At 48.8% G+C, this 15,000-nt stretch overlaps 2 protein-coding genes across 12 annotated transcripts in view; both read left to right on the top strand.

The window, feature by feature from the left end:
- LOC126570306 (P protein-like) overlaps positions 1-823 on the top strand; it is a 10,548-nt gene extending 9,725 nt beyond the window's left edge. For all 6 annotated transcript variants that reach the window (XM_050227978.1, XM_050227979.1, XM_050227977.1 and 3 more), the window contains 2 exons: positions 1-147; positions 218-823. The exon at positions 1-147 is cut by the window's left edge and continues 773 nt beyond it. In XM_050227978.1, the coding sequence (XP_050083935.1) occupies positions 1-147; positions 218-302 (232 nt within the window). In that variant the 3' untranslated portion in view covers positions 303-823. The remainder of the gene's footprint in view (positions 148-217) is intronic.
- Positions 824-1,620: 797 nt separating this feature from the next.
- LOC126572608 (P protein) overlaps positions 1,621-15,000 on the top strand; it is a 44,617-nt gene continuing 31,237 nt past the window's right edge. For 2 of the 6 annotated variants that reach the window (XM_050232038.1, XM_050232040.1), the window contains exons 1-3: positions 1,621-2,544; positions 6,714-7,408; positions 7,784-8,738. In XM_050232038.1, coding sequence (XP_050087995.1) covers positions 8,641-8,738 — 98 coding nt within the window. In that variant the 5' untranslated portion in view covers positions 1,621-2,544; positions 6,714-7,408; positions 7,784-8,640. Of the gene's footprint in view, positions 2,545-6,713; positions 7,409-7,780; positions 8,739-15,000 lie in introns of those variants that run through there. The other 4 variants (XM_050232036.1, XM_050232041.1, XM_050232039.1 and 1 more) reach the window with 3 other exon arrangements.

Raw genomic sequence — 15,000 nt, 5'->3', positions numbered from 1 at the left:
ATTGCCGTTGCAGCCGATGGTGTGGGCGTTGGCATTTGGACCGTGTCTCGGTGGCAACGGGACCCTGGTCGGTGCTTCGGCGAACGTTATCTGTGCCGGCATTGCCGAACAGCACGGTTACAGGTTTAGCTTCATGGATTACTTCAAGTGAGTAACGCAGGATGTTTCGAGCGCACGGTGTTATCTTCATCATTTCATCTTTCTTCTCTTGGAATAGGCTTGGATTCCCGATCATGCTGGTCAGTGTGATTGTCACCACGGGCTACCTAATCATGGCACACGTCGTTTTCGCCTGGCATTAGGAGGAGGGAAGCGATCATCTAGCATAGTCCTGCCAGTCAGTCAAATTACTGTTATCCTGTTCGTTTCTACGTGTTATTGATCAACTTATCATGGATGATGTTTCGCAGAAGCACCATCACTATTCTGTCTCTGGCGATGAGTGAAGAGATGAGCCACCGAAAGTCAACGCCGATTGGTGGCGTTAAACCTTACGCTGTAAACGTTAATATAAAACTTAAAATCACCTTTTAGGGACCTGCCAAACAGAAGAAGCGAACATTCAACGAAAAGCTTTGCGAAAGATTCAAAATCAAATCTCCCATTTTTTGATCAAACGTTTACCGAATTACCGAACCCCCAAGATCCCAAAAACCCCACCATTTAGAATATACACCCTTGAAAAGGTTCCACGGTCCGTGTCCGTGTGCTAGTGTGTCTGAGTGTACTTTTGACGATTGATTTTGTTTTCTGTTGTATGCGATACGCGGGGAAATTTGCAACACAATTTTAGAAAACGTGAATAAAGCATGCGCCAGTTGAACCAACCGAGTGTTTTCAGCGCCTCGCAGCCGCTTCCGTTCCTCACACCTTACGCGGCGACCAAACAATGATTTCGTTTGTTTATTTCGGACCGATTTTTCCACAGATCCAGAAGTGGAAAATGATCGATTTACGCCCAACAGGTCCTGCACTGACGTCAAACAGAGGTTCAGCAGAGATTGCAGCTGGCCAGAACTGCGAAACCGCCATCGTCGCGTCGATGATGGATTAGCTGACCTTCATACACCAGGCTGTTTACGTTGGCAAATGGATCTAAGGCAAAAAGGGTAGTTGGCTGGTTGGCATTATGTTTATGTTGATGCTCCGTTGCACGGACCGGAGTGATCGATGAAAGAATTATTTGCTCGCTAAAATGCGCTTATTTCCCTCGGAATGTCCTGTGGCACCTCAATGTTGCTTCAACGGGAAATCACTTAATTTCCGTTCGCAAACTACGCGTTTGTTGGACGAAATGTGACGCCATCTGAAGGGAAATGGTGGAATTAATAATGGGGTGGAGAAAATTTTCCAGCCCCCAAAGTGACGATGGTTTGCGAGAGCAATTTTCCGATTAATTTCCCCACCGTGCTCGGGTCGTAGCATGCCAACAAGTGCTCTCTCACTCTCTCTTTCTCTCTCTTGCTCTCCCTCACGATGCTATCGAGCGTGCGCACGACTGTATGTGTGTCTGTGTGAGAGAGTGAGTGAGTTTTCCATCTTCGGTAGCTACCGAGCAGGATACCATCCAAGGAGGCACTCTATCGGGAAACCATTTTTCAGTTCTCCAGATCCGACGGTCCGTGCTGTATGTGCCGCGCACCGTACACCGCCAGCGTTCCTTTGGTGGGTGGTGTCCTACACCACCGCCACCACAGCTACTCCGGGACGGCCTGCTGGGACTCTCTGTGTGCTACGCGGCTTCCACATCACAGCTTACTTGCGTTCGCGTCTGAAGCGAGGCAGCCGTCGCCTTTGATTTCTGTTGGAATTTTCCTCTTTGTGTCGCTGCTGGTTTCGTGGCCGTCGCAGAGTATCAATTGCCAACTTGGGCCTCTTCTCGGATTCGTCCTGGTACCGTTTTGGTTTGTTTTTAGTGGTCTTCCGTCGCAGAGAGGGCGTGATTTGATTAGTGTGCACTTCAAACCAAACCCATTCTGTGCCCGGAGTGGCCGGTCCGGTGAATCCGGTGGACTACACAACGCGGTGCCGAATCGCTAACGAGAGACAAATTTGTGTAATTTTGTGTCACTGACTGACTGCTCGTTGTCGCGATAGACGATTGTCGCCGGAAATTGGTGCGTGATTGATAGTAATTTGAACAAACAGACCGATACAGAGACCAGCCCAGCCTGACGCCGTGGAAACCCCATCGTGGAAGTAGCGGAAAATGTGTAACCAAACAATGAACAGCCGTACGGACCTGTGTCCCCAGCAGCAGAGCACAACCGGTCCGGCAAGCCCATCGGGTGAGGACGACGAAGGTGAAGGCTGTAAGGGAGCTGAGATCTGAGGGAGTGAAGTTCCGGCAAAAGTCATTCACCTGGTGATAACTGTAAAAAAAAAAACTAGAAAAACTCCTCCCCTCGGAAAAGCGTGTGCGAGTATGTGTAACGGAAAGTATCCTCGGATTATTATCCCTGGGATCGTCCTGTATTTACCATAATGTCCTGGACCAGGAACCAGTAATGAGAGTGCACTAGACGGGAAAAGCGCTCGAGAAGGGTAAGTGATACAAAACATTTCCATTTAATCAGCCCGTGTTATCAGTGTGTGATATCAAAGAGCAAACAGAAGCGACTGGAATATTGATTCCTCTTCGCTTTTGATGAATGCTGATAGCCGACCGATAGCCCTTTATAGCGGGCTAGCGTACTAATTACTCCACTTTCGAGAGTCGCCGAGAGTTCGAGAGACAAGGGGGTGACTGCGGTATTGATACAGCACTTCAAACATTTCAGGTGTTTTCTCCCTCAGTGTCTCCGGTGAGCACATGCCGAGCGCATTGAAGCCCTGGCGTCCAGTGTGGCGGCTAATTTTGTCGTTGTGACGCCAGCAAAAATCATGGCGTGTTTGTAATTAGGGACGTAGACCGTGTCAACCATTGCGATGTAGGGCTTCTGGGCCACTGCTAGCAAACCACAGCTGTTTCCAATCTTCACACCCTCTGGTTGGCCAGCTCGTGCTGCTCGTTTGGTCTTGAAAGTAAATTATGGCTGGCCCAAGGACTACAGAATGAGTTCCAATATTATCGACAGGTTGACATATTCTTGGTGGCTCCAGCTCGTCGGTGCTTCCGTTGGCCTTACCAGCCGGGCCCGGAGTACAATCCAGACTCACTAATGTATCTCGATAGGTTTAGCTTGGCGTTGATAGGTGTGGCTGTGGTGCCGTGGCCATGAGGCGCACCAGACACAATTTGAGGTGCAAATTTTTGTTCTAAAAATACGCTCGCATAAACAACGAGCAGTCGATTATACATACGGCTGTTTGCTCCTGCATACGGACTACTCGAGGTTGCGGAAGTGCCAGCGAGCACATCGACAGCTTGACGTAACTTTGGAGTACTTCCGAAAAGCCCAGGGCGGGGGGGGGGGGATCAATATCGCGCGGACGTTCAAGAACAGTGCCGCCAATAGAATCCTGGAAGCAGTGGAGATCCTTTCAGCCTTCAAAGTATCGATCCAGAAGTCGAAGCCAGGGATTCGGGAGTGCCGTTCGTTAACCTCCGCGTCCACTGGCACCGGTGGCCAGTGGTAGCATTCTCGTGCGAGGGTCGTGTTTCATCTTCAACCGACGGCCAATGCCAACCTCTAGTACGGATTGCGGTCACGCAGCTCACGGGGAAAATGATGTAATGAACGGGGTCTGGTTTTCCGAGAAAAGTGTTCTCTGGTCGGTTCTCCATCATCATCATCATCTCCGGTGAACCGGCAACCGACTGTTGTTCTCAAATATTATTTCAAACCTTTCCCATCCCTTCCGGAGGGGCCACCATCACCATCCTTCCTTCCTTCCTTTCTGTTTTGTTTATCGAGGAATATTTCAAGTGAAAGAGGGCGAATAAAATACTAACGAACGCTTGAAGACTTACGAAGAATCCTGAAGTAATAACCGGAAGCCAAACCACCAGCAGCAGCGGTTGGTTTTGAAAAATGAAGTCGTTATCAATTATGGATGCCCTTTTTTTGGATTTCGACACGAACCGGGGCGCCCGGTTCGTTGCGTGGCTTGGGCGTGAAGCCGGCGATATGGGAAGAGGCCGCTTGGTAGTCAGGTGTTCCGAGTGTTATTACCAATTTAATGAATTTGATGAAAATTCCGGCCTTTTTCCGCCTCATGACAGCCGATCCGCTATAAATGAAAAGACCATTCTGACGCAAACGAGCATCTCGTGGCGCTTGCCTGGCTGTTGATTTGGCCTCACTCAAGAGTTGGTAATGAGAGATGGAAATGTAAACAGTCAGTGAGTCCATTTGGTGCGACCACCCCGCTAGCCTTAGGCCAATCTCGTACGTCAACGTGGCAGCATTAGGCGAATCGAAGCGTATTGGGAATTTCCAAATGTCTTGAAGCCACCTCTCAAGGAGGAGCTCCAGTGATGAGTCTGGGCGTCTAAAATAATTGCATCCATTACTGTCACAATATTGACCCGAATGGAACGATCGTTTGAGTGACAAAATCATCAACGACATCATTCGTTGGCCAGGTTGATGACGTCGGTGACCTTTAGATCGCTCGTCGTGTGTCTTTCATCGTCGGCATCGTAATCATAGAATCAACTGCGCCATAAAACCGTTAGAGTTTTCCCCGTAAGCTGCCTCTTTCAATGTGGCCAGCAAATGCAAAACGTGAATCGTAAATAAAAGATCCTTCTATCCTTTTGAGCACACGATGTTCCCGGTGTGTCTCTCCCTCGATGGCCACCATGTCAGATGACGCATCAGGCACTTCAATAGATTGTGGGCTAAAGACGGAGACGGACCAGAGGGCACACAGAGAACATGTGACGTGTGCTGCACTCTCAGCCAAGGACATCGTTCATCCAAATAAAGCGCCGCTTCAGCGGAAAGGGCTTCGCTCACCGGTAGCTTTTACCGGGACAACTTGGGGAATCTGTGTCACTTGCAACGGCCCAGAACGTATCCTGCAAACCGGAGATTGTGCACCGTGCCCGTGCGCCTAGCGGCCATTGTCCGTCGATGTAACACAGCGTCACATTGGAATCTCGGTGAGTCGGTGTGCAGAGTAAGGATGCTGGATGCCTCCCAGGTGGCCCAGATGTGCATTATACCATCAATTTGGAGAGACTATTTTTAGACGATCGTCGGTGCGCTAGTATAAAGCGAATATTGCTGGCTAGCTTCAGGTAGTTCAAGTGCACAGCCTTGCGCTACATGAACTGCGGCACATGAACGCCCTTCCGATTCGAGGGCCATCAGGAGTGAACCGAAGGGAAGAAACTTATCTCACATTGTGGCTGGGCCTGGTTGACATGATGTGAGGGCAGCAGGAAAAGTTTACTATCCAGAACGCGAGGTATCCCTTTTCCTTTCTTCCCCTTTGATTGTCCTTTGTTAGTTGACGGAGGTTTCAATGTTTGTGCAAAAGTTGGTCTGGTTGTAAGCTTTTCATCATGATTTTTCCCTCTACCACTGTCAAGGACGACTCATCTTTTTTTGTGAGCGAATGCGACATACGAAGGATATGTTGGAAGCCGTGTTCTTTTGATTGGCTATTGTTGGACCAGTGTCAGATCAAATGGTCACGGACACGATGTTCGGAATAGAAATGAGCATCAGGATAAAGTTTGCTTCGTAGACGAATCGTTTTCGATTTTTTTTATGAGGCCAATGGGGTACTAGAGGCTGCTGGCGGCCAGTAAAAACTCGTCGCTCGTCGCTCTAGCTTGCAAATAATTAAGCAGCAACGAATTCCCCATCAAAATACGGCTGATCTCGTCGAGGGTGATCCCATCCCACATCGTTCATCATTTATATGCCGCTCGACCTCTTTGGACCGCTTCCAGACTATTAAAGTGCGAAACAGAAAATGTAGTCCACGGTACACCGTACGGACACAGGCCGCGTTGCCGAGCCGGTTAAATGTTCTGTGGAATCGCACCGTGCGCTTCTGCCGTGGAAATTATGACAACTAATTGCGGGGGAATCTATTCTCGGGGCCAGCGTTTGCGCCGTGGTCGGAGTTCTTAATTTAACATCTCCTCTCGAACCGGCGACCGTCATCGTCTCTCGTTGTTGTTTCGACTGAAGAGTGATTGCGCTGGCGTTGCCTTCGGTAAGCTACTGCTTCGAAATAATAAAACGAAACAGAATGACTCCGCCTGACAGCATAAAACTCATCTGGTTGGAATATTTTAATAAGGCAAACAGTGAGGCAGGTCAGAATAAAGGCCTGTTGCAGAATGTTTTGGTATTCACAGCAGCCAAAATAGTCAATTTATTTGCTCTGTTATCGCTTTATGCTAAGCAGAGATGCTCTGTTTACTCTGTCTGAAAAGAAGAACTACTGATAAGAAACATTGACTGGTTAGTTAGTTTTAACTCCGTTCCAACCCATTTGGATCGTCTTATCGCCAAAGATGCCAACAAAGAGAAGTGACGCACAATTTAATGCCGACCACTGGTGGCTCTATTTCTCGCCGACACTTCTGTGCTGGTCGGATTTGGTGGCTTAATTACAAAAAAACGCGACAATCCAACGCCAGGCGATAAGAAGCGCAATGATTTACAATTTTTCTCCGGCCGGCAATCAAACCATTTCCTGGCGAGAATGATCAAGTACGCGTTTTGGGACGCGTGAAGACGCGATCGACTGTCAAGTGCACTAATCGTTCCCCCTTTTTTTACCCACATAAATATATATATTTTCAGAACGTCCTCCTTTGGCCACCATTTCGGATTGACCCCGCCACCACTACATAGCGGACGGTCGATTGGCGCTGCCGACGTCCTTCTCTGCTAGAATCGCCGTTCGTTCGTCGATTTTCAATCTTCGTTCGGCTGTGCTTGTGAAAAGAGTTCCATCCAACCGTCGCACCAAACGGATCGACGGTTTAACTTTCGGTGATTAGTACCCAGTGCCAGCTGGTTAGCAAAATCGTGCAGTGGAACGCAAATACGAAACCGTCATCTTCGTAAATGGTTACCGCGTGCGCGATCGTGAGCCATTGAGGGCAGGGAAAAGAACGATCTCCATCCACTTCAGTGGAACAGTGATGAGTAAAGAAAAGTGTAACAAAAATCGATCAACATCGCATCGAAAGCACATGGTCGAGTGAAAAGTGTAAGGTGAAAAGTAACCAAAAGTGTCTGCAGGGATCGTCAGGTTTCAGGAATTCTATAATCGTACAGGAGTTTCCCCTCCCTTTTTTGTGAGGTTACGTGCCCGTGGTCCACGTAATCAGTCGTGTAAAGTTTTCAGTGTGATCGTTTATCGGGAGGCTGCTGCATCCCGTCAGCATCGCATCGAATGGTCGAAAGTAACTCAAGCAGCGCCCATGATCGCAATGATCGCCAATCGCCAACCGAGAACGGAGCAGCTATGAAGGCTGGCAATTTCCTGCAAAGTAAGTGCGATTCAATCAAGTCAATAAGGTGTCCATTTTTAACGGATGATATTTTCCCAAGAGCATCGATAGCATTTCGAACAAGAACGTAACTGTTGCTACGTAAACTCCATCACTTGCGGTGCTGGCAGAGGTGTTCCAGGCTGCTAGATGGCTATGGTAGTGTATGTCACATACAGCACAAGCAGCCTTTACACAGTAGACTCATCTTTGCAGAGTATTTGTAGCGACACGCTAAAAAATGAGAAATGAAGAAATTGCATGAACAATTTCGTTGCTAAATTGAATTGAATTTTTTTTATTGGAAAATACGAATTGGCTTCCACAAAACACTAAAGTCAGTGTTTCACTGTTTCTTCTTCTACATTTCAGCAGAACCTCTTCACCATCACCATCACCATCATTAGTGAACTCTGTTTTACCGAACCGGCGTAACCCGGTAGCGACCAGCGGGGCAGCAAGCACGCTAATGCCAACAGTTCGCATAACCAATTGGCAAGCATACAATTACACCATCGTCGTCGTCGTCTCATGAAGGCGCAGGCTGTTCTCGTGCACGCAAGCATTAGCGCAAGCAAAGCAAGCATTCCAACCAGCACACCAAGCAGCTAGAGACCACCATCAGCGCTTGCATCTAGTGCACGATCCACTTGTGATGATCGAGATCGCATCATCATAAGCCAATCATCATCTCCTTCACCATCCTCACCATCTGCCAGTACGCATCTGAAAGCGCACAAGTGCCCATCATCATAAGCATCACCATCAGCATCATTACCTGCTGTTACCGCCCATCCAGCGTGTCACCGTGCTCGTGTTTGCCTTAAACGAACAGAAACCAAAGACAGTTTTTTGAAGAAACTCTTTTACACCGTTGGCTCCTTCGCTCCCCCCTCCTTTTTCGTGTGTCTTGTGGAGTGTGGAGTATCCTTCTGATGGACTGATAGAATTGGTTAGTAAAACCATCATACATCCTCAACCATCCTAACCTCAGCCTCAAGATCTTGGTGTACTTTTACGCGCCAAGCAAGTCTTGTCGTAGATCGGAAGCAATCGTTTGGCGCCCCGGGCCCATCGGTCCGGAAACATCTTAGTTTTCCGGTGAAGTACACTAGAGCGAAGTACAGAGGCGGCCTCAAAGCCTCTCGTTTTCTCGGTCAGAGTAAAGAGCCTCCGCAATCGAGAACGCACAGACCGCAACGGTGGCGCACCGGAAGCCGGGCTCGACGGAAATGCCGAAAAACCTTAGACCACCGACGTCGACCAGTGCGTACGGGCGCATTGGGGTGCCCGAGTCGGACGATTCCCTGCACAGCCAGGAGGTGGAACAGTGAGTTAAACTCCCTTCTTATCTGTGTCCTTGTGTTTGTGTTGTTGTTGTTTGGGTTGGCTTGCTTGTCGTGTTTGTTTGATGTTCGTTCCCCAACTCATCCTTCTCTCCATTTCCTCTAACTGTGAGCTCGATCCTTTCACGTAGCTCACGAGAACGAATCTTGCGCTCATTGCGCCATGAAAACATGTGTCATGCACGGTTCGGTTGAGATGTTTCATGAAGTTGTTTTAATTAACTCATTTATTCAACGTTCGACGAGTACTAACTGGGATGGAAAACATGCTTTCGTGGAATGAAGGGGATTACAACAGTATAAATTGTGGAAAATCCGTGCATCTTAAATCAGCGAAGGGGACAATAAGTCAACCGGCGCCGTGATTGAAGATTTCTTTCGAATGAGAAAAAACGCACCAATCGATTGGCAAGGCTCTAGAGCAGGAAGATCACTCTGTGAACCAGTTAATTGATGGCGCGATATGTCCCATTTCATCACGCATCATCTCACGCACCGTTCCTGGTGTGCCGGGGTCCCGATGATTGATCGAAATTTGAACGTTTCGTTCAACTACGACCGCCACGGCCACCATTTCCCACCGTACGTTGATTGACGGTAAATGATTATAATCATGATGGCCACGTTGATGATGGCGATGATGATGACGATGATGCTGATGAGTATGAGTCGCTGTACACCAACTATGGGTTAGTGGTCAACCATCGTGGCGTGGCGTGTCACTCGCGTAGATGAAGGAGGTCGCTGGAGAGGGCTGCAAGCCAGCCAGCCAGTCAGCTCGTGCTCGCCTCTAACAAATGGATGATTATTATGATTAATTGATGCGATGTTGCTGCACCGAAGAGGTCAGCAGCGGCCGAATGTCGAATGTAGCAGAACGTTCTACGAAAACGACGACGACGACGACGACGAGGACGATGAATCATCGCGAACACGTGAGCGACCGTTACATGAAACAATGTATTGTACATAAGGTGTTACTGCTCTTGCACTACGTACGATCAATTTAAAGATCTCTTTAAAGTTTATCACGAAAAAACACTACGAGGCACCCAACGCCAACATCAATTACCACAAATTAGCGCACCACGAGGTACCTTCTCTGAAAACCTGCGACAACAATCCGTGGGCTGGCCTGGGTCAGGCGCAAACAGCAGTACGTAAATTGAACTGGATTAGGAAATCGTTCTTTTCTGGTTCCGGCAATCGCCTTAACGTTCATGCAGTGCCTTCGCCTCCCCACGGGAAAGGTCAAATACGATTTAACCTTTTGTGAGTTGAGTTCCGTCGCTCCTGCTGCTGCTGCTGCTGCAGAAGTTTCTGTCCCCAAAAAGCGGTCCAACTGTGTGGATGATGGAGAGCAATTCATTGCAAAGTTGTACAGCAAACACGCTCGATACTCGATTAATTATTCCCAAAGGAGAAGAGAAGATGCTATCACGGCATCTTTTCGAAAGGTCAATTCGCGCGCATTTGAGGAAATCAAATTTTCATGACGCCACTACCGCGGAACAGGATGCTTCACACACCAAGAGTGAGCTGAAGAAGAGTCTGCGATCGCAATCGCGGGAGGAAATCGTTTCCATTTGATCGTTTTCGAATTGTTTTCTGTTTCCAATTTCCATGATTGGATTGGCATTCCCTAAGCATTCCAGCAAAAACCAGACGCGCTGTAGTGCTCGCTACCATTATAAGCTGTGCTGTGCTTGCTTGGTGTCCTCCTTGAGAAACTAAGAGGATCATAAAACCAACACACGCCCCGTTGATGGTGGAGCGTCACTTGCGCGAAATGTGAAGTGGATGGTGCAAGGAAGCTCAGGAGAGAGCTGAGTACATTGCCAGCGATGGTTCGGGCAGGAAAAGTGGACCTTTACAGATAATTTGTGAAAACACATTTTGATGAGCCACTGTCTTCTCCAATTTGATGAATGAATTGAGCTTGCTATTACTGTGTCACTTAGTCCGCTGGGCGCTTCGGGAAGCAATCAATAATAGAGATAGGGACAGAGTTTTTTTTTATGACATTATGCTGACCTGACCTTGTCACCTTGGTGCGATGATGGTCAGAAGAGATTAAGAATTTCCACGGAACGGAATAACGGAGACAACTGTTGGCCAGCGAGTAAGTAATTAAATTGTGCTTCTCGATTCTTCGCTTCGCGTCAACAAAGTTTTCCATTTCGTATCGATCTTCACCCCAAGTGAACCTGCTCCGGAAAATTGTTTCAACTTTTGTGCTTCAGTAAGCAAAGAGAAAGTTTTGCTAGGGCGCGAACCGAAGGGAAGTCAAAGGGAACCAAGCGACAAGAAGTAATGGAAACACTTTGCAGCAGCTTATCCTCGCTCGCCGACAAATTATTCTCATAATCCGGACGCATCACGCTTCTTCTTTGCCATTCGCCAAAACGCTGAGCTCAACGTGGACCACCGACTAGTCGTCTGGGGAGCTGTTGCCTAGCAACGCAACAACTGGCGTTTCCCCGGATTTTCTAGCCAAAACCTGGCGCCTCCATTCCGGGACCCAATGCTGGGACCGTTGTTTCGCTTTAAAATAATAAGAAAAGCGACCGGGGACAGTCGACACGCGCTGTTGGCAAGTTGTTCTTGTTCTGCCCTTCCGCCCCATTCAGGCGTCCCACAAGTGATTGGTCTTCAGGTTGTCTTGTTAGCTGCCGCTCATGATTTGTTTCATACCGGACCTCCGGACGTCCGGAAGTTCTGTGAAGTACCGGCTCTTGGGAGTTTACCTTTAGCGTCGGAAGAGTTAAAGCCGTGAAGCCAGCGTTGTTTTGGTTCAATCTCAGTCAGAAAGGCTGTCAAGCAGCGTAGGGGGAAGAGGGCAATTGAATTGCATTAAAGAACGTCCAATGATTTGTGCGACATCGCGCGACAGAAAGTACTTAAGTGAAAAGGTTACCTCGGTTGTTCTCGGGTGGTGCCTTGTGTTTGGCTGCGAGGGCACACGAGCATAAATTCCCTGGAAACACCTTCCTTTCGTCGTTGTGGCCACTGTCGAACACGTGACCGTGACCGTTCTTTGGTGACATTCTCGGGAATCCCGCCACTCCTCACTGTGCGCATGTGCCTTCGCCGTGGCCAGCTGCTGGAAAACAGGATAAGGCATATAGGGCTTCTGGTGTTCGATAGAGCATCGTCGCATGTCTTGCTGTGTTGTGGACAGGTGGTCTTTGAAAAGGTTCTTCTGGAGGTAGCACGTGCTTGGCTATGGCCCCCGGGGGATCGGGGGGTCGTGCCCTTCTGTCAACATCGATTCCTTTCTCTCGAAGGTGCATCCACGTGCTGGTGGGGTGCCTGTGTGATTGATGAATGGAATTCTCTCCCCCCTCCAGAAAGCACTGTTTGAATGGCACTTTTCGTCTCGCCACGATCAATAGCAAGCCCTCAATTGATTTCCATTTTGTTAAACATTCAATAAAAGCCACCTCCTGGAGTGTGCGATGGCCGAATGGTCGCCCTTGCTCAAAGCCCTTGGCTTTTTGTTTTCTCTCTCTCTCGCTAATCCATTTGATCTACAATTAAAGCGTGACACCAGCGTATCTGGGTCACTCTAAATCGTGACACCCTCCAAGTGTGGCTACAATGAACCGCTCACCGTGGGATTCAACTCGTTCTCCGAGAGGTGAAGATGCATCCGGCCAGCGTTTCCCATCATTTTTTTGCGTTGCAACTCTCCAGCACTAGGGTTGCTACTGATCCCATCTTTGCATGCACAACGCATGGGTGAAGGACGAAAAGCGAACCCCGAACAAACACAGAGCGGTCACATTGTGCTTGCAGGCCACGTGGAGGCCAGAGCATCTCGCCGTTCATCTCTCAGCAAGTTAATGCCAAAGCCCGAGCTCGCTGCACCGGATCAATAAGGTGGTTGACTGTACGGCCACTGCGTACTCGACACGCTACGGAGAATTCGTTGCAATGCTCGCGCTGATGCCGATGCAAAAGGGACAAAATGGCGCAACAAACGGCGTCATCGTCTCGCCATCGAGTCTAGGCCATATTGATGAGGAGGATTGTAATTCCGTCAGGGTCCTCCCCACCCCCCTGATGCAGTGGCGCGATTAAATTGAAATGATAAGACTGACTGGGACAGTTACAGCTGGAGCATTTGAGTAAGTTACTGCCACTGTGGCACTGGCCGTGAGCGATTAGTCCTGGACGTCCGCATCATTATCGTCCCATTTCACTGTCTGTAAAACAATCAACATTTGATCGAGTTACTTGAGTCTCAATCACTGGTAGCAGCGGCACGATACCACGCACATGAGCTGCAAATGTGTTAATGTTTATGTAAATCATGTTGTTAGCCGCATTGCGCCGCTTCTAGTGCAGCACTTCGCTTCAACACGCTGCGATGTCCTGACAGGACACGCGCAAGGCGTAAGTGAACGCCTTCGAAATGGCTCCCCATGCAGCGGAGTTACAAGGCCACAGGTCCACACTAACTTTGTAGTTCGATCGCACGCCCAACCCCTCGGTACTGGTGGAGGACATTAAATTTTCAACGTTCCCCGCGATGTTGACCTCAAAGTTCACGTTTTTTGGTCTGCATTATTTATCGTACTTTTTCGGTTCGTTCTTTTTTCTTGTGGCATGCCCGGGACTCGGTGCCGGGCACACGCCACGCTGCTCCATCTATAATGCAGGAATGTTGGCATTCAGGGTCGGCTCGTCGCAAAGGTCGCAGTAATTAGCTGCTAATCGAAGTACCGGTTGAACCCGAATATTCCCAACCAACGTTCGTTCGCTCAATTATGGTCTCGGCATTGGATTGAAACAGGGCACTAGTGGGGTTTACTTTGGGATGAAAACGGAGGTAATTTCGATTCCAAGCACGTGAAAACGTGCGTCAGAAACGTGTGGTGGTAGCGTTAAGTGGAATGATTTCTCCTCGCCGAATTCTCACGATTCCAGCACCGGGAACGTAATCTTTAAAATGAAGCAATTGATTTTTCACTGTTTGACGTCATGCTGCGTTAGGTCTTGGTTCAGCAAACAGGAAAATGGTGGGTGTTTCTGTTTTATCAGGAACATTCTGAAAGCCTCTTCTCTTTCCTGAAACAGAATCACCTAATAAGCCCACTTGTCAGTTACAATAATTATTTGGAGGATTGCTCCTACCTCCGCAAAAACGATCGGCGGCTTTTCAATGGAAAAACCTCTCTCGCTAGTATTCCCGCTCGCACGCTGCACGATTCCATTAGCTTTTAAGTGGTCGTTACGCACTCCATCCAGGAGAAGGCGAACATATTCATGAAGCTACTTTATCCTTTCGTCCAAGCCCGCAACGTTTGGCTCCGGATTGCTGCCGATGCTGTAGCCAATCTTCGCTGGAAGGCGGTTGGAAAAACCAGGATACCTCCCCATTGAGCGGCTGCAGTGCACTAAAGAGCCCATTTCTAGATCCATTTGGGTGTCTCTTCATCCCTTCGGTCGGTCGGTTGGTCTGTATCGTTGCTCTCTATCTCGGCCAGTGGCCAGCAGCAGTAACCATCCGACGGGTGTTTTTAGGAGATGGAGAAAAGAAGTTACGACCGGTCGCCACTGGCTGTGGTCGGTCTTTCCCGGTCAGTATGATTAATCAACCAGGGCAGGGCCCAAGATACCGACGGTATTTTCTCTTCGCTTTTTTTGTGTTGTTGTTTCATCAGACGCCAACGAGTGTGTCCGGCCACTGTGTCTGCGTCGGACTGAGACTGGCGCTTGCCAAATGGCTTATTGTTTCGTTCCATGTTTTGTCGCGTCGCCGACCAACGATGCTGCTGTCTGTGCTGGGTTGAATGTTTGAACGGCGCTCAATTTAACTATCATCATCGTCACTGTTTGCACAACAATCAAGTCGATTGAATTTAATCTCCTTCTCCCGTTCAACGGCAACAACCTTCGAGCCGTCGCGTCGTCCGGTGCGGAGATGGAGGCCCGTGACTGGCTGAGATATCTGCCAGTATGCGAGCGTTCCGTCTGCATTCAATGGTCCCATGGCGCTGGTGAATCGATTTCCTCCGAAAAAAAAGAGCCTTACTTTCGACAGTGTGTCACAGCATCAACATGACCTTGCTGCGGTGCTGGTGGATAACACGGCCGCAACATAACCTCAATCGGATGCCTCCATGTTCGCCTTCCGGTGCTCCACAAATCTCTCCCTCTGTCGGGCAATAGCTAGGACGCTGTTTATCATGCGATAATATTTCTGATTTTCCTCCGCCCTTCCCTAATCCCCTCCGGAAT

Source organism: Anopheles aquasalis, chromosome 2 (genome assembly GCF_943734665.1).
Source record: "Anopheles aquasalis chromosome 2, idAnoAquaMG_Q_19, whole genome shotgun sequence".
Taxonomy (NCBI): domain Eukaryota; kingdom Metazoa; phylum Arthropoda; class Insecta; order Diptera; family Culicidae; genus Anopheles; species Anopheles aquasalis.
This window is presented reverse-complemented; position numbering and strand designations above follow the sequence as displayed.